General features: G+C 40.5%; 2 protein-coding genes across 2 annotated transcripts in view; one reads left to right on the top strand and one right to left on the bottom strand.

Annotated features, from left to right (window-relative positions):
• The window catches only part of POC5 (POC5 centriolar protein), a 35,331-nt gene extending 31,545 nt beyond the window's left edge, over window positions 1–3,786 (top strand). The window contains exon 14 of the mRNA XM_083703221.1: window positions 3,468–3,786. Within this exon, the coding sequence (XP_083559347.1) occupies window positions 3,468–3,482 (15 nt within the window). The 3' untranslated portion in view covers window positions 3,483–3,786. The remainder of the gene's footprint in view (window positions 1–3,467) is intronic.
• ANKDD1B (ankyrin repeat and death domain containing 1B) overlaps window positions 1–17,914 on the bottom strand; it is a 29,633-nt gene that overhangs the window by 3,568 nt on the left and 8,151 nt on the right. Inside the window, exons 6-13 of the mRNA XM_083703228.1 lie at window positions 17,613–17,711; window positions 16,387–16,485; window positions 16,103–16,201; window positions 14,961–15,059; window positions 11,001–11,099; window positions 9,332–9,430; window positions 5,055–5,150; window positions 741–939 (exon numbers count right to left, since the gene is read on the bottom strand). Of these exons, the coding sequence (XP_083559354.1) occupies window positions 741–939; window positions 5,055–5,150; window positions 9,332–9,430; window positions 11,001–11,099; window positions 14,961–15,059; window positions 16,103–16,201; window positions 16,387–16,485; window positions 17,613–17,711 (889 nt within the window). The remainder of the gene's footprint in view (window positions 1–740; window positions 940–5,054; window positions 5,151–9,331; window positions 9,431–11,000; window positions 11,100–14,960; window positions 15,060–16,102; window positions 16,202–16,386; window positions 16,486–17,612; window positions 17,712–17,914) is intronic.

Here is a 17,914-nt window from a genome sequence, read left to right as displayed (position 1 = left end):
AAGTAGTAGATAAACTGCATAAGGTGACCTTGGGCATGCTAGAGAAAACATCAAAGGGCTCCACATTATGGCTGTGTGGAAGAGCACAGCTTGTAATCGAAGAGTTCACTTGGTCCCAGTTGGCTGAACCAACAAGGGATCCTTATCTGTTTTTAACACACCATTTACTTATAAATGTAAATATTGAAACAGTAACATACTACACAATGAGCTGGTGACTGAGCATGAAACAGTGCTCAGTGGGTGGGGCCAAAATCAAATTCTCTCACACACACCCCTTTCAAACATTGACAGGTATGAGAATATGTATGTTGACTTATGAGACGACGACTTGTAATTCAATGTCTAAAGACAGAGTCTTGCTTTAAACAAATACACCTACAAAATTTGAAAGACGGGCATTTATAGAATCCATTTTAAGACCTAGTCTATGCCAGGAGAACATATATAGCACAACAACAACAAAAGTACATTCTGTATTTTATTATGTACAGAAGAACCATATGATTACATTTTCTATGCTCGCTTTGGAAACAACTATCCAAAGTTGGCAAGACAGGTAGCAGCTATTGATTGTATCCTGCATTTAAAAATCAACAACCATACAGCTACATTTAATTTTAAATGCTTAGAGCCAGAGAAATAGAAATTTCTCCATAACTCAAAACCCATAGCTCAGGCTTATGTGGACTTTCCTATGTCTGGAATTAGGACACTTCCATTTCATGTAGTATATTTACCTGTCCACTGTTCTTCAATAGCTTTGACTTGCTCATCTGTAAACTTCCAAAATTGTGCCAGTTTTGTCCACTCACGCATTTTTAACTGGTTGTAAGCGAGATTCCAAAGGGAGGAACGAATCTGTTTGGTCTGCACACTGTGATCTTGTTTAAAAGACAGGATATCATTTTGCGGATCATCACCACTTTGAAGATGCTCCTGGAATGAAAGTTAAAGATGAAGCCATGTGGTTCTTCCAATAATAGGGCTCCCCTCCCCCCAATTATTAAAAATATCCCTGGCTTTGAATCTTAATGATTTTCCAAGGCTAGCCCTGATATTGATTGCATCAAGAAGCATGACATACTACACCCCCAAAGGGAAAGAATTGGAGGAGGACACAACAACAGATTGTAAAAACAAATCAACCAATAACCAGGGTTCGCTGATACAGGGAAACAGGATACTAGGCTCCTGTTTCCAGCATTTCTCATAGCAAACACTTCTACCTCTGCTCTGCCTATTCAGAATTACTGACATGATTAGCCCCCAACTTACTTTATACTGCTATCCCCCCTAAGGCATTTGTTTCCAGGAAGCAAACAAGTGAGACATTCATAAATGCTACAGCTTTGACAGTGATAGCAGAAGTGAAGCAAAGAACATCAGAGAGTCACTCTCACATATAGCAACTAGGTAGGCAATCCAAACCCCTCTCATCTATTTATATTCTCAAGGAATGGGCAGAAATCAAAACACATTGCTAGAGGCAAGATACTGCCAAACATACACTACACATAAAATATATAGTGTAGACTCTTCAAGATTGTGTGAGGCCTCATGCCCAATAGCACACCTTAATTTATGCATTCATGAGCATGGCCAAAAGTTTCCATGCACCAGATCTTGCAGACCTAGATTAGATTATAGCCTATTCTGAGTTCACAGATGCTGGACCATGTTGCATGGTTCATTAGATACTAAATTAATAGACAATTTCAGTATCACACTTCTAGAATATTAATGACGTTAGAGATTCACGTGGATAGCCTTGACATTTTAAATCAGGGCTGGGAAACCCTTTTCAGCCTGAGAATCGCATTCCCTTTCAGGCAACATTCTGGGTTTGTCGTCTTGTACAGAAGGGCCGCACAAAAAGTTGAGAGGTTTCTACATTCACACATCTCTGCATCTTGGCAAGTGAGAGACCCTTGTTCTGATTAAAGACAAAACACATTTCTGCTCCACCTCTGCACAGCACTGAATGGCTGGCCCTTGTTTCAATCTTGAAGCCACTTCAAGATAAAAAGTTATTACTTTTTCTAGGAATAAGCATTTCATCAGACATATATACAATGGTTTTTGTTGTTGGCTTTTAACCAGCCCAATGCAGGCAGAGTGATTGAAGCATTAGAGGCATTAGAGGAGGGGCAAAGAGGAAGACACAATCTGTGTTCACGGTGGAGGCCGTGCTTTGAGGTGTGAAGGTGGGGGAAGCAGAATTCACCCCACAGTAGAAAAACCTGCTGGTATACCTGATGCAGCCCCAGTCAGTTTCCAGGTCTAGTTTTCAATAGCTCCCTCAAAGGCAAACAGATGCAACTAGAAATAACATGCTGCAGTTTAGGAAACTGTAAAGGACTGGACTAAGCCTGAGATGCTGGAGGAGACTCTTGAGAGTCCCATGGACTGAAAGAAGATCAAACCTCTCCATTCTGAAGGAAATCAGCCCTGAGTGCTCACTGGAAGGACAGATCCTGAAGCTGAGGCTCCAATACTTTGGCCACCTCATGAGAAGAGAAGACTCCCTGGAAAAGACCCTGATGTTGGGAAAGATGGAGGGCACAAGGAGAAGGGGACGACAGAGGACGAGATGGTTGGACAGTATTCTCGAAGCTACAAACATGAGTTTGACCAAACTGCAGGAGGCAATGGAAGACAGGAGTGCCTGGCGTGCTCTGGTCCATGGGGTCACGAAGAGTCGGAGACGACTAAACAACAACAACAAAGCTTGAGATACTAAAAAAACCGAGCAGTAATAGTTCATTTTCCCCTCCTGCCCTTCTGCACAAGGGTATCTCACTGCACCTTCACATCATAAAGGACAGAATTTGAACAGGACACAGAATCCTGGCCAAAAAAAGACCTCACCAGACCCATCTGTATATTTGGCTGAGATGGAGCACACAGAATCCCAGCTTGCCTATGTTGAATGGATGTTACAAGAGATGCCATTATGGATTTATTCAGAAACCCAGACATTGCTCTGCTTCCCTTGACCAGCAGCTGTTTGCTGTGAAATGTTCTTCTGCCCTCCTTTGCCCATTTCTGTTGCAAACGTCTGCAGACAAATATCCATCTGATTATCACCAGACTCCAAAGCCATTCTCTCTGGTAAATAACACAGCCTCCTCCTCCTCCCAGCTGAACCTTGTTTCCCCATATGGAAGAGAACTGTGAAGACCTGCACTTAAATAAGCATGTAATTAACCTTGCAACACATTATGAAAGCCAGCTAACTCCAAACTAATCTAAGCTGAATCTGTACTTTGTGTTCCCTTCCTGCCCTTTCCTCCATTCTCTGTTTTATTTAATGGAACAGAAAACAAGAGCTTCAAGTACACCAACTCCATAATGGAGAGCTCTTTGTTTCTGAAGTAAAAGTGTGCATTCTGCTGGCATTCCTTTTCCCTCAATCAATATGTTTGCTTATTTCCCATATTTCTTTTTCTCATGTCCTTTCACAGAGCTTGGCAGCTTGATTTTATCCTCAACAACCCCTGCGTGGTACAGGACAGTGCCTTGCTGAAGGACATCAGTGAGTTTCATGGCTGAATGAGTTGCCAACGCCTACATTTTAGCCACTGCAGCACACTAGTTCTGTAAAAAGGAGCACACCAACAATACCCTGATTTTTAGGATCTGTATCCCAGTTGGAGCTTCATATTTTATCACTATCTTCTACTTCTGTTTCATAAGCTGCACAAGGAGGACTTGAATGTGCCCATTCATGCACAGTATTTCCAAAGTCCTGTGGCATCATGGAAGTTGTAGTTTCCAAGAGGCATGTGATCTGTCCTGCGGGATCTCTGAGCTTGCTGCAGGCCAAACTGTTTTCATTGGGCCCATGTGGTTCCACAGGGGCAATGGGAGGGATGAACATAATCCATATTATGTGGCTAGCCTCAGACATGAAATAAACAAATGGAGCCCAATCACCCACACAAAAAGACCCCACAATTTCATTGTGTGGCCAGCCAACACACCATGTTCACTTTAAAAGGTAAAGGACCCCTGTCCATTAGGTCCAGTCGTGGATAACTCTGGGGTTGTGGTGCTCAACTCACTTTATTGGCCGAGGGAGCCAGCATACAGCTTCTGGGTCATGTGGCCAGCATGACTAAGCCACTTCTGGCAAACCAGAGCAGCGCACGGGAATGCCGTTTACCTTCCCACCGGAGCGGTACCTTGCACTTTATCTACTTGCACTTTGACGTGCTTTCAAACTACTTAGGTTGGCAGGAGCAGGGACCGAGCAACGGGAGCTCACCCCGTCATGGGGATTTGAACCGCCAACCTTCTGATCGGCAATCACTAGGCTCTGTGGTTTAGACCACAGCGCCACCCGCGTCCCATATGTTCACTGTAGTCGCTGCCAAGAATGCCACTGCAAATATTCTAAACATGTGCTGTGACAATGCCAAAACATGAGTGTGTGCTCACCTTAATGAACCATTCATACAATCAGACTGTAACATAATGCAACTTGGGCAATAAAAGGTGCATGAGTAGGCAAATAATTTCCCCAGTGGGGAAAACCTCCCCCCACCTTTAAACCCAGCCACAGCAGAAGGTAGACTGACCTAAAATAGAGAAGTCTCCAAAGCTGCAATCTTAAACATATTTACAAGGGAATAAACCCCAACAAACACGGCGGTACTAACTTTTAAGTAAATATGCACCAGATTGTACTGTATGGAAAGGATCTTTGGGTAGGCAGAACATACTGATTTTTTCCCGCCATTTCCCATACAGTCCGTTAAGAATAGGAAGCACCGTGTTCATCAGGATGCCAAGAAACTTCAGGAAGAGAGCTCAGCATCTAACTCAACATGCTGTTGGATAACAGTGAAGACATAAACAAAAGATGCAATGGAAATAAGAAAAAGAAATGCCCACTTTCTCTCTAGCATTTTCTAGCCCCTTTACAAGGAAGCCCACCTTAGAGTTTGGGTATCCAAAGCCATTAGATTAACATCTTTTGGGGAAATGGTTTCACTTATTGGATAAATATGTGTTAGCAAAAGGATAAATAAACCAGAGTTTTTTCTTACCTGTTTCCAGGTGTAATACCTTTCTGCTTTTATAATCATATCTACAATCAAGGCATGATTGCTCCTGGAAGCTACAGCTAGTGCAGTTTTTCCTTGCTGAAAAGGCAAACAGTGAATCAATTAAAGCTTGAAAAAGGCCAATCTAAAAGAGGTTAGCAGCTTCATCTTTTTTCAATTTTTTAAAAACTGAATTTTGAAATATTAACAAACACAAAAAGGGGAAACGCATACTAAAACTAAAGTAAGTAGAAGTCATTAGGATTTAAGAGCTCATCCAAAAAAAAAAAAATCTCTCTTCAATATCAGGAACTAATGGTGTACTAATACCAGGCAAATGATAATACATTTTTCCATTAACGGTGCAGTGTTTCGCTTATTACATTAACTTGTTTACTGTCAGTGTTACAGGATATGGATAGTGGAAAATCAAAGCAACAAGAACAAACTGTTAGCAGGTTCTATAATTATGTGTATGACTACTATCCCAGAGCATGAAACACAGTATCCAGTCATAAAGAAGAGCACAATATAATGGGTATTTCAAATTCATAAAAATTAAAATTATTTCAAGTATTTATAGGCTGCCATGTGGGGTCTAGCTCTCATACAGCAGTTTCCGCTATAGAAATTAATCACAGTAAGAAAAAACACACATAAACATAAGGAATTGTTCACACAATGACCATGTGCAGACCCACAAGCAGGACTTGAGTACAATAGCACAGTCCTGCTTGTGATCCCCAGCAACTGGCATTCAGGAGCACGGTGGCTTATCTTCCATTAAGTTCTCCAATTCCCTTTGGAAGATTTATATTATAATCCAAACACACTCATTTTAAGCTTAGGTTTGGCCGCCTGTCACGATACCGTTGCCAGACTTGGCCTAAGTGTTCCAGAGGTGGTGATGGTGGGAATCTTCACTGATGTTCCGATGCCAGGCACCATTTTGAATCAAGATGGCTGACTGAAATATAATTTTGGCATGGCTTCACCTATTTTTTGGCATAACGGGTACAAACTATGGTGGTTTGGTTCCCTCTGAAGATATTGTTGCTGCATTTGGTGGGCCTTTGCCAAATCCGGCATGACAGTTCCAACCTGCATCAATCTGGATGCCTCTTGAGAAACCAAACTCAGCATGAGGTGGAGGCAGCAGACTTCGTTTACATTTGGATGCCAGGTGCCATTTTGAATCAAGTTGGTGGACCAAATTAACCCTAATTAAATGCTATCTCCTCCCTTCCATCAAAAAGCAATATAATTCAGGGTCAAGTGCTCCCCGGCTTAGGTTGGAGCCCTGGGATGGGGGGGGGGTCTATAGGCATGTGCATCTGCACAGCTCCCAAACTCACAATCCTTTTTAAAAGCACATTTTTGGGGGTCCTTCGACTTCCCAGGGAGCACCAGCACTCTCTGCTAACATTATTCTAAGCCATGGTTTAGCACAATGTGTGAGTACGGCCATATTCTCCTGTCTTATATGAGGCTCTAAACCAATATAATAATTATTGCATAGCTTGAATTTGTTCTTTGCTTAGCTTTAAGTAATATTTTAAAAATAATAGATGATTACGTTAAACGTAGACATGGGGCTTCAATATCATGGTAATGTGATTGTTCTGTCAGAGCAAGCATTTCAGCTAGCCAGACAGGATGATCTCCCCCTCCTCTCCCCTTCCTCCGTGTTCCAGGGGTTCTCCCCTCCCCCAGCCAATTGTGGGAGGTGGGGGCAGAGGGGTGAGAAAAGTAGGAAAGCCCCATTACACAAGTGGAAGTCCTTGTGCAGGGCCCCTGCTGATAGGACTTATTAGCTCAGGGGTAGGCAACCTAAGGCCCGCAGGCCAGATCCGGCCCAATTGCCTTCTAAATCCAGCCCGCGGACGGTCCAGGAATCAGCATGTTTTTACATGAGTAGAATGTGTGCTTTTATTTAAAATGCATCTCTGGGTTATTTGTAGGGCATAGGAATATTTCTTCCCCCAAAATATAGTCCGGCCCACCTCATGGTCTGAGGGACAGTGGACCGCCCCATGGCTGAAAAAGGTTGCGACCCTTGCATTAGCTGAATCCTGCCCCAAATCACTTGACTTTGCTTAACAGTCCTGATAACACAAGTTCGTAAAAAAGTGAAATTCTTCACTAACAACGGCTGCTTTCACAGTGCTGCACATCCATCTCTCCTCAGCTAGCCACTGGCTGTTCTGTAATCCAAGTACATCCCAGCTACTGACAGTTCAAGGCCACACATAATTCTGTGACTTTACTGGGTTATCTCAGTAATCCTTTTATGTGAGTGGATTTACACTGAAAACAGCTGTCCACAACATAAATCTTCCAGAGTTTCCATGTGCTAAAGAGCTAAAGCCGTGTGAGAGGGAAATTCATTCCATTGCGTTTGGTGTAATCTAACCTAGACTTACGACAGCAGTGCCGGTGGCAGAAACGGGGGCAGAGAGAAGGCAGGTGTATGCCTCACCAAGGGACAGAAGCATGCTTCAAGTGCAGTAACACAAGAATGAAGACGAGCCTGTTGGATCAGGCCAATGCTCCATCTACTCCAGCATCCTGTTCTCACATTGCCCAGCCAAACACCTCTGGGAAGCCTGCAAGCTGGATGGGAGCATAGCTGCACTTTGCCCACTGGCAACTGAAGCCTTTGCTCCACAGAATGAGGGTCACACTAATAAGCAAAACAAACTTAGGCATATTTGCTTGGAAGCAAATCCCATTGCAATCAGTGGGACTCACTCTTTGAAAGTGTGCCTGAATAACATTTCACCATTTCAAATCTAGGATTAGTCCCTAGTTTTACATTAAAGGTAGAGGGACCCCTGACCATTAGGTCCAGTCGTAGCTGACTCTGGGGTTGCAGCGCTCATCTCACTTTATTGGCCAAGGGAGCCTGCGTACAGCTTCCGGGTCATGTGGCCAGCATGACTAAGCCGCTTCTGGCGAACCAGAGCAGCGCACGGAAACACCGTTTACCTTCCCGCTGGAGCGGTACCTATTTATCTACTTGCACTTTGACGTGCTTTCGAACTGCTAGGTTGGCAGGAGCAGGGACTGAGCAATGGGAGCTCACCCTGTTGCAGGGATTCGAACCGCCGACCTTCTGATCGGCAAGCCCTAGGCTCTGTGGTTTAACCCACAGCATCACCTGCGTTCCTGTTTTACATTAGGTCATTCCAGTCTCTTATTTTTGAAAAATCATCATCATCATCATATATTTATTTCTATCCCACCTTTTTCTCTGACAGGGACTCATTCCTTTGGTACCTAGATAATGTTCAGTTTGCTGGATCCACGTCACAGAAAGCACAATGCACGAAAGAATTAATTGTGGGCCAAAAGAGTTATTGCCGAGTCTTGGTTGGGCTACTCCAGATTTTTTACTTAAGGCGCTGCATAATAAATTCATGTAACATTCTCTTCTCAGACACTCCACCAAATTACTCCTCTTGGGCCTGCCTTTTAGGTCAGTAACTTAAATGTGAATGGATAGGTTTAACTTCCACAATAGAACTTGACTAATGCAGCTTTGATAGCCTGGGCCTTGGCTCCCATAGAAGCATTCAAAGTGGCTCAGACATCTATGCATAGAATGAATTACGTGGCTTCATCCATGCAGACATTGATCTGGGTTATTTTATTTTATAGCATTTATAATATTTCAAAAATCTCTAGGTGTTATGTATGATTCAGGGATCATGGATTATTTTGCTCCCAGGAAGCCACAATCTGTACCTAAGACTTGTTCTTAGCTTACTGATCATGATTTGTTTGTCTCCTTGACATAACACAAAGCCAGGGACCATGGTTTTTTCCTCCCCATGTGATTCTGAGGAGAAAACCCATTAACTATAGATTACCATGACATGTGAACTGGGCCAGTGTGACTTACTTTGCTTTGTATTTCTTTATATTTGGGGAATGCATGTCCCAATAGAAAGGAAAAGTTTAGATGCATCAAGGCACAATTGGATGAGAGGCTTCAAAATGGCTGCTAAATGGAACCCAATGAATCAGAATGGGAAAGTGTTTCTCTGAAAAGGAGTATTTTATATCTCACTCAGCCTTTCAAAAAGAAAGAACAGTAAGCACTGTATGTTAGATCTCACAGATTGCTTACTATTGCCATGCACTTGCAGGTTTTAAGAGAGAAGTTAAATCAAGAGTTATATATATATCAGTGGGTGATATTTGAAAAGAGCAGCGTGTTCTACAGAACAGGACATGTGGAGCAATTGCATTTTCACAGAAACACGAACAGAAAGTACCTTGTCCACAATTTTCAAGTCACAACCTGCCTTTAGCAGCATTTCAATTACTTCCACATTTCCAAGGTCTGCTGCCAGGTGTAAAGGTGCTTGATGTCTCTTGCAGAAATAAGACAAAGCAGAAGAATGTTATCAAGGAACGTCCTCCACTAACAAAAACATGGCAAAAAAGTCAGTTGGTTGTACAAAGCTAAGTTCAACTCAGAGCAGACCCATTTAAATGAATGGACCCATATTAGTAATGTCCGTTGCCTTCAATGGGTTGTATTCAGCATAGTGCTAAAGAGAACGTTGCAACATCAATGGAATGTCCTCCCTGCTCTCCTCCCCCCATGATTCCCTAAATCTGTTCTAGGTAGACTTGGGGATGGCACAGGACACACACTATTCTTCATGCGAGTGCTAAGAATGGAAGGACCTGTCAATTCCACTTGTCTCACTTTCCCCATTTTAAATTTAGTTCTCCACATCCTGCAGCAATTTGTGATTTATTTTTTTAAATAAAACCTTATGAAAATTCATCAACATTTTTGTGTGAATTTCTCCTAACACACACAATTTTGACTAATGTATACATTTTTGCAAGCAATTTGTTCCAATAGAATGGATTTTTGTATGTTGATTTTCACTGATATCTTCGTTTTTATGCACACTTTCCCCTCAATTTTTTTTGCATTCTTGTAAACGTAGTTTGTTTGGAGAACCGGACTGTAATATTCAGATAAGTGCAAATTTCAAAGGATGGCTCTGTTTTGGTTCCCATGTTCTTTCAGAAAGTGCAAATCTGATACATTTTGCTTTAAATGTGTATTGAATTCCTCACAGCAAAGAGGCCTTGCCTGAATTTAGCTTTATATGGTGTAAATTGGGTTCCCCCAAAATTACTCCATTATTCATTTTATAATGCAATCCTATGAATGGTCTACTCAAATGTTCTAATCCCTTTGGGTTCTTGCAAGAACATCTCTTCCCCACACCAATGATCCAGCGGATATTTTGATATATTTTCTATCTGGGGTCTAGGAATGTCTAAAATAAGTTATTGATCTCAATTTAAAATGATAAATGTGATGCTGACCCATTGTTTTAAATACAAATTGTGCATCAAAGCACAGGGTTTCAAAAGAAATGAGGGGATTTCCAGAAACAGCAAATAATTTGGGGAGGGGAACCTAGCTTTCCCCCTGGCAAATGTAATTATACTTAATTGATGCACAAAGAGAAGATGGTGCACCTGTAAGGTAGAAACTTATGAGGAAGGTAGGCAATAAATCCTGCAATCTTCACAATAAAACAGGCTGGAGAAATTTCCAACAATGGCAGCTGGAGGAGGGAGGGGAAGATTTCTAAGGAAAGGTAAGATACAGCCTTGCATATATACTGCATACAAATATTTGCTGGCTGGGACTGATGTAGTCCAAAATATCTGGGGGCACCAGGTTGACAAAAGCTGTTTTAGACAGTCAAGGTCTATGCTATTAAAACAGGCAAATGTGGTGAGAATACAGAATCTAAGTGCATCTGTTGACATTATCAAAATAGTAACTGTACAGAGTAGTCACTTGTCATGTATCAAGCCAACTGATACCTTCCCCATCTTATTACAAAGATAAGAATGTAACGCAGGTAAGAAAATACAAGAGTTCATCTTGTAAGCACAGGTTCTCACCTGATCGAGCGAGTTTATATCATGGTTAGCTTCTATTAAACTATTTACCACAGGTAGGTTGTTTTTTAAGATAGCCAAATGGAGTGGAGGACTCTTTTGCTGCAGAGAGAGGAAAAGTTTGTTACAACAGCATGATGAAAATGTCAAACCCAAGTATTCTTGTTCAGAAGAGATATTGCTTGACCACGTGTCCACACTTCAGGAAAAAACAATCCTTTGAGTAGAAGGAAGCCAAATTATTTCTGCCAAGAGAACTATGTTTGCCAAGTGTGCTGGCAATAAAAAGGTGTTATTTATAATGAAGTGCAATGTAACAAGGCGATAAATGTGATGATAAATGTATGTATTTCAAAAGGAAGGCCCAATTAAAAACTGAACTCTTGAAATCCTGCTTTAAGTGTTTTACCTAAAGGTTTTTTAAATAGTGGCTGGCCAATTGGTTCTTTCAAAGAGCTTTTGACAAAGTACCTCACCAAAGATTCCCAAGTAAGCTTAGCAGCTCACAGAATAAGATATGGGGAGAGGTCCTCTTGCAGATCAGGAACTGATTACCGTACTTTTCCGTGTATAACACGCCCCTTGTATAATATGCCCCCTATTTGGGGGGACTCAAAATTAAGAAAATAGGGGGAGATTGCCCAGAGTTGTTGAGCTTTTTGGGGGGAGGATTGCCAAGTTTTTGGGGGCTACCCGTGTATTTTATAACAACCCCAATTTTATAACATTATTTTAACGGGGGGAAACCTTGTCTTATGCATGGAAAAGTACGGTAAGTAGCAGGAGGGATGTAGAGTGTAGAATCCTCTAAGGATCTGTAAAGGAACCTGTGCTTTTAAACTTGTTCATAGAAAATCTAGACTTAGGGATGAGCAGTGAGATAGCCAGGTATGCTGAGTGTATTAAATTGTTCAAACAAAACAAAAATAACTCCAAAAGGAGTGAATGGGCAGTAAAATGGCAAATGCAATTTAATGTAACCCAATATAAAGTGATGCATGCTGGGGCAAAATAAAAAAAATATTAGTATCACATTTTTTTATTATCATGAAGTCTGAACTGCTTGCTCTGCTTAAACTTCTGCCATTGTTTTAAACCACTGTTTTTCTCTCACTGTACCTCCCTTCTTGCTGTACTCAATCTTCTCCCTCTTTCCTTGGCTGCCTTCTTTTTTGCTCAGCTTGGTGAAAGAGTTAAAGGATGCAGAGCCCTCAAATATTCCACAGTACTTTCACATAATGTATTTAATTTCTGGTGTTATGTGTTGTTAATCAACAAGAAGCTCCAACATCCATCCACTCAGTCTCCAGCTGAACAGGCTGACAGGCTTGCTCTTAAGATTCTATTGATCTAAAAAACACAGTAACATATACCAGCATGGGGGTTGTGTGCAAATGCATTTGCAGAATTAGAACAGGAGGGAGGAGAATGCATGAAAATAGGTATAATGGGGAGTTGTAAATGGGGAGTTGTAAAAGGAAGAAAGAGATAGGAAAAAGGGGGTGAATGTGATAATGAGCTGCAAAATATGAGAGAAGCAAATGGGTGCAGCCCCTAGTACGTACATTCATACATACATATATATTTAAAGCAGGGTTTACAATGTTCCTTTTTTTACTTGTTCTATCCCCTGACAATACAATAAGAAAAACTCTCTGCTAAGGATGCAAATATGATAAAGGACAGGATATAAATGTAATAATGATCTATCAGCAAAATATAGACATTTTAATGTAGCCTAAAAGGGGGGGGGATAAATTAGGTAAAATGTTAATTACCTACATAAACTAAGTTATCTTCTCAGTTTTTTCACTAAAGTTTCCAAGTTTTAACACACTCCTGAGCCTTTCCTCAATTTAATAAAAATATGTTTTCATGTCAGTGATACATACAGTACGACAATTTTAGATTCAGTCTCAACATATTCCCTCTAGGAATGAAACCTGGATGAATTTTATCTACCATTAACAGCTGGTGGGAAATTAAGTAAATAAAATTGTACATCGGGGCTAGCCAAGATTTTAAAATGTGACGAAAAGCTTTTAATAACAAACAAAATATGTTTCTCAGATGATACCAGCAAGAACTAAATGTTTAACCACAAGAACTCTATGAGAGTTGAATCTAATGCTGATGACTTTGTATATAATCTCAGCTCCAAATGTGTTGGAATACAAACATATTTCTCTTTCGTTGATAATAAACGTGTTGATCGTACATATACAACTGGTTGTAACAACAGGACAGCAACATACGGTCCTTTGCATAACAGTATCACTCTCCTGCAGGAAGCTCTGCGTAGATATTTCATTTGGAAATGTATGTGTTCTGATTTTTTTTATTAAAAAAATGTTGATGCTATTAGACACAATCCTGACACATTTAATTTTCACTGATTTCCATGAAAGAGTCAGACACATGCTAAACTCATTCCCACTGAAACCAACAAAGCCTAAGACGTTTTAACTTTAATTGGCTAGTTCTCATTATTCATAGGATTTTCAGGAGAAAAAATAAACTTCAAAGGGAGACTGCAGTTTGAAACCATTGAAGTACAATTCATCAACAGCCTTGATGTTGTCAACTGTGACTTATCACATTATGGCCTAGTTTGCACCTAACCCTAAGGCACAGTTGACATTAACCATAGTTAATAAACCAAATATTTAAGGCTGATGTATCTGGCAGATGTCCGCTTAAACCTTGGTGTATTAAGTCACAAAACAGTTAAAATCACTAGCAAGAACAGTCATGCCTTTAAATTTTCCATCGCTCCTCACCTGTGGCTTTGTAGCTTTGGGGCAATGACAGTTCCTTAACCAGATTGGCACATAAGGCTAAGCTATAGTTAAAATTAACTAAAGTTTATAAACTTGTTTATATAACATTTGGCTGTAAATGATCTGGAGCCCCAAGAAGAGCCCAGAATAAAAGGTATGGAGGATCTAGAACGGTCGGGGGGAGGGGCTGACAGGGATCCCTCCTTACAGAAAGACAGCTCAACATCTGAAAAAGAGGCAAAACGACCCCTGAGCCCCAAACGAGACCAGTCAGGATGAGTGCTTTGTTGCAGATGAGAACTCCTTGTGAGTAAAGGACTAATCAGGAGTAGGGCCATCCTCACAAGGATTCTCTCTGCAGAAACCTCTAAGAAGTTGCAGCTGGACCCTTGGGTGTGTGGGCTGGCAGTCTGGAAGCTGTGGAAGATTTGATGTGAGCCTGAGAGAGCTGCTGGAGCAATGTCTTGCTACTAGCACTGTGTCCAAGCCTCTGGTGACCTGCACCGCTTTTCTCTTGTCTGAACCCCTGTTAGAACAACTGCTTGCCTGGATTTAGGATTTGGATTAGCCTTGGATGTTGCTGCTATATGTGCCCACAATATCCTTTGTTATTTGGAAGGTCCCCTGCAATCTGGGACCCAACTGTAAAAGGGCACTTAACCTTTAACCATAGTTAAGCATCTGGGCTTGGCTCCCACATAATGCCAAGCTGTAGTTTAATAAGCCATGCTTTAGCATTATTTGCAAACCAGCCCTATCTGTGTTAGTCAGCTTACCAATGTCAGGATGTCTGTATTATCATCTGCAACTCCTTTGTCAATGACCTACCGTCAATAACGTAATCATCACTGCCTGAAATTTCTGTATTTTATGACCTTATTATTTAAAATGCACCACCCCACACTTAGATAAAGTTAGGGTTAACTCAGAATATGCTGCAGCTCAGGATAACACTTAATCATTGGATGAAGTAGACTTCTAACACAGAGAAGTTTGTGCCAAAACAAGCTTGTAAGTCTTTAACGTGCACTAGACTTTATCTATACTGGCTATGGGCTCTCTTGTTTTGTATCCTGGTTTAGACATAGCAAGCTAACACTACTTTCAGAGAATCTTGTCAATAAATATCAAGAAGTGCCTGCAAAATAAAGGGCATAACCTGATTTTTTTTTTAAGTACTCACCTGAGGATGCACTCCCAGATCTATATTTTTATTGATAAGAAATGTGACCAAAGCTGTATGTCCATTCTGGGTTGCTATTTGCAATGCACTGGTATTGTGCTAAAGGAAAGACAATGAAGAACAGTTTCTATTTCAAAGTAATTTAAAAAATAATGTTCTCTGAAGATATTTCAAGAAGCAGGTGAAATTATTAAGGAAACCAGTTTGCCACCATTCAGAAAACATGTTCTCGGGCTACAATCCACAAAGCTCTACCTCCATTGGCAGAGGAAGTAAGCCTCTGAAAACTAGCTGCTGAGAATCACAAGTAAGCAGAATGTACTCAGGTCCTGCTTATAGGCTTCCCATAGGCATCTGATTGGCCACTGTGAGAACAGGATGCTGGACTTGATGGGCCTTTAGTTTGATTAACCAGTGGCTCTTTTTAACTTCTTAATGGCCTGACATAATATTATTTCCTGTTGTGGCTACTTCATACAAACGCCTCACCATATTAACATGATGTAATACTTCACAAAGCCCGTACCACTTTCTTATAACAGAAGGCTAATTGGTAGAATGAAGTCCATGAGACTTATGGATGTCTAAGGTGGTGGAATGGATTTGGCCTGTGGTTCGCTATGGTCCAGTTAAGGTATCACAAGCTTGGCTCAAGAAACCATGGACCAAGAATAAGCCATATGCTCACAGGCTCCCTTCTTTCTCCTCCCCTTGTGCATCTGGCTTGAATGAAGATGCATGAACATGCATAGGATTATTCTCTATGACATGGAAAGCAGAAAAATCATGATTCAAGAAAGACAGCCATTGCTTCTCCCCTTGGCAGCTATTCCACACCACTGATTTCAATTAGAATGTGAATGCTTATAACTAAGAGACACCATTAGCAAATAACTGAGCATTCCAGTTTACATGCTTTTTAAATCTTACTAGACCGGGTGGGTGGGGGGTTTCCTTTCTGTTTCTGCCAAAAGAAAGCCCGGCATGTTTTCTTGAGCTTCCACAAGATGAGAGATTAAAAAGGCTAAAGTTTCTTCAGTTATAGATTATTTAAGCAATCTGTTTATATATTTTAAAAGTCTCATTGTATTTGGTGAGGTTTACTCTAAGATTGATGATATAGTCTAAGAATATCAACTTACTTTGTTGGAGATATTGATGTCACTTCCGGCTTCCAATAACAGATCGGCACACCCTTCGTGGCCTCCTTCCACAGCTAGGTAAAACGGGGTTTCACCATTCTATAACAAAACAATACAAAAGGTTTGCACTTGTATTATAGACAATGCAATGGTTCAATCTCGGATATGGCTGAGAGGAAAATGCTTGATTTGAGCCACAATGGTTTCCTCCGGTTCCTTTGCAAATGGCACCATGCTCTTGCAAATTGTGACCACGTGCTTTGTTTTTACATCTTTATGTTTACCTCATTTAACTCATTTATTTCTTTCCACTCTTGAAGAAGAACTTCTACCACCTCACTGTGACCATTTTTAGCAGCCAGGTGCAATGCAGTGTTTCCTTCCTGTAAAATAACACATACAGAAATAAATTATACACATATAATATTCATTATCACCACTTAAAGCAGATATCCTTGGAGTAAACAGAAACTCTAGAGCACTGCTCACAAGTCTATATGGGCACTATGCAATCTGGAATAGAAGACAGCATTTTGAGTGCAGGTTATAAAAGTTAACCTCAATTTTCCCACCCTCCTTTTATCTATTCCTGTGTCTCTAAAGGACTGGAAAGATTTAGGGATCATGGAAAGAAGAGTGTGAAGCAAGAATCAAATGCCCTAGCTAACAGGGGCAGGCAGAATCCAAGCTAGTTAGATACATTTTATTTTATATATAAAAAAAAAATCCAGGTGGAAAAAAAATACTGTTTGAGTTACAGAACATAATGTTCCATATTCCAAGGATGGGAATTTGTTTTCAGAACTAGAAGTGAACTAAGCTTTCACACAAGAGTCCACTCCTGGTTAGCTTTATTCATTTCAGCAGTCCAATTTATATAGTAATTGTTGTTTTGCTGTTGCTCTTGTTAAACAATTGGAAGTTAGAAACCCCTGCTGTTGTACTGCAAATCAGCTAGAGATCTGACAGCGGATGCCAATCTACCATATGTTTTCCCCCTGCCCTACCAAAGTTGGAAAAAGGGTAGAAACACATATTTTAACCAACATTAATTTTGCGTACTATAATATACAAAATACTAATCATGTTAATTCAATATATTTCACCAAGTAGAGCCTTTTACATAAAATAAATTGGTTCAGTGCTTATCAAAACGAAGCAATAATTCTGAGCAAGATAATTTAGAATTAAGTTGATATAGATACAATGTTTTCTTACATAAGTGTGGCTACTAATAAACTTAAGTTTGGTGTGAAAATTGTAAAAAGGAACAGCGGCATACAAATATTCTAAACAGATGGATAAATGTAGCAGCATGGTATATTAAGTGGCAAAGTGAAATTAAGCACTGTTCAATCTATCCTTTCCCCCTCTTAATTGCCAGAACTCACAGTGTTTTAATACAGCATTTAACATGGGTAAGAAAGTACAGCTTTTAGTTGGAAATGCCACTCATTGCAAAATACCCAAAGGCAATAAGTATTTATTGGAATTCTTGTGATAAACTTACGTTGTCCTTTTCTGAGGTGGATAAGTTAAGGGAAATCAACTCGTTGGTCATTTCTACGTGGCCCATTTCAGCTGCGACAAGGAATGGCTTCCTACCTTTCTAGGAAACATTAAATAATTAAGATGTCAGTGTGGAAGTAAAAAGCTCTTGTAGAAATTTTATTAAGTATTACAGTACCCTTACAAATGCAAACTCCTATATATGTGGCTGCAAACACCTATACAATTAGTGATACGTAACTGCTAAATACTTGGGTCCTAGCTCCACCGCTCCAAAACTTGTCAGTACCAGAAACAACAGAG

The sequence above is a fragment of the Podarcis gaigeae genome (genome assembly GCF_964106915.1).
Source record: "Podarcis gaigeae genome assembly, chromosome: 11".
NCBI classification, from domain to species: Eukaryota; Metazoa; Chordata; class Lepidosauria; order Squamata; family Lacertidae; genus Podarcis; species Podarcis gaigeae.
This window is presented reverse-complemented; position numbering and strand designations above follow the sequence as displayed.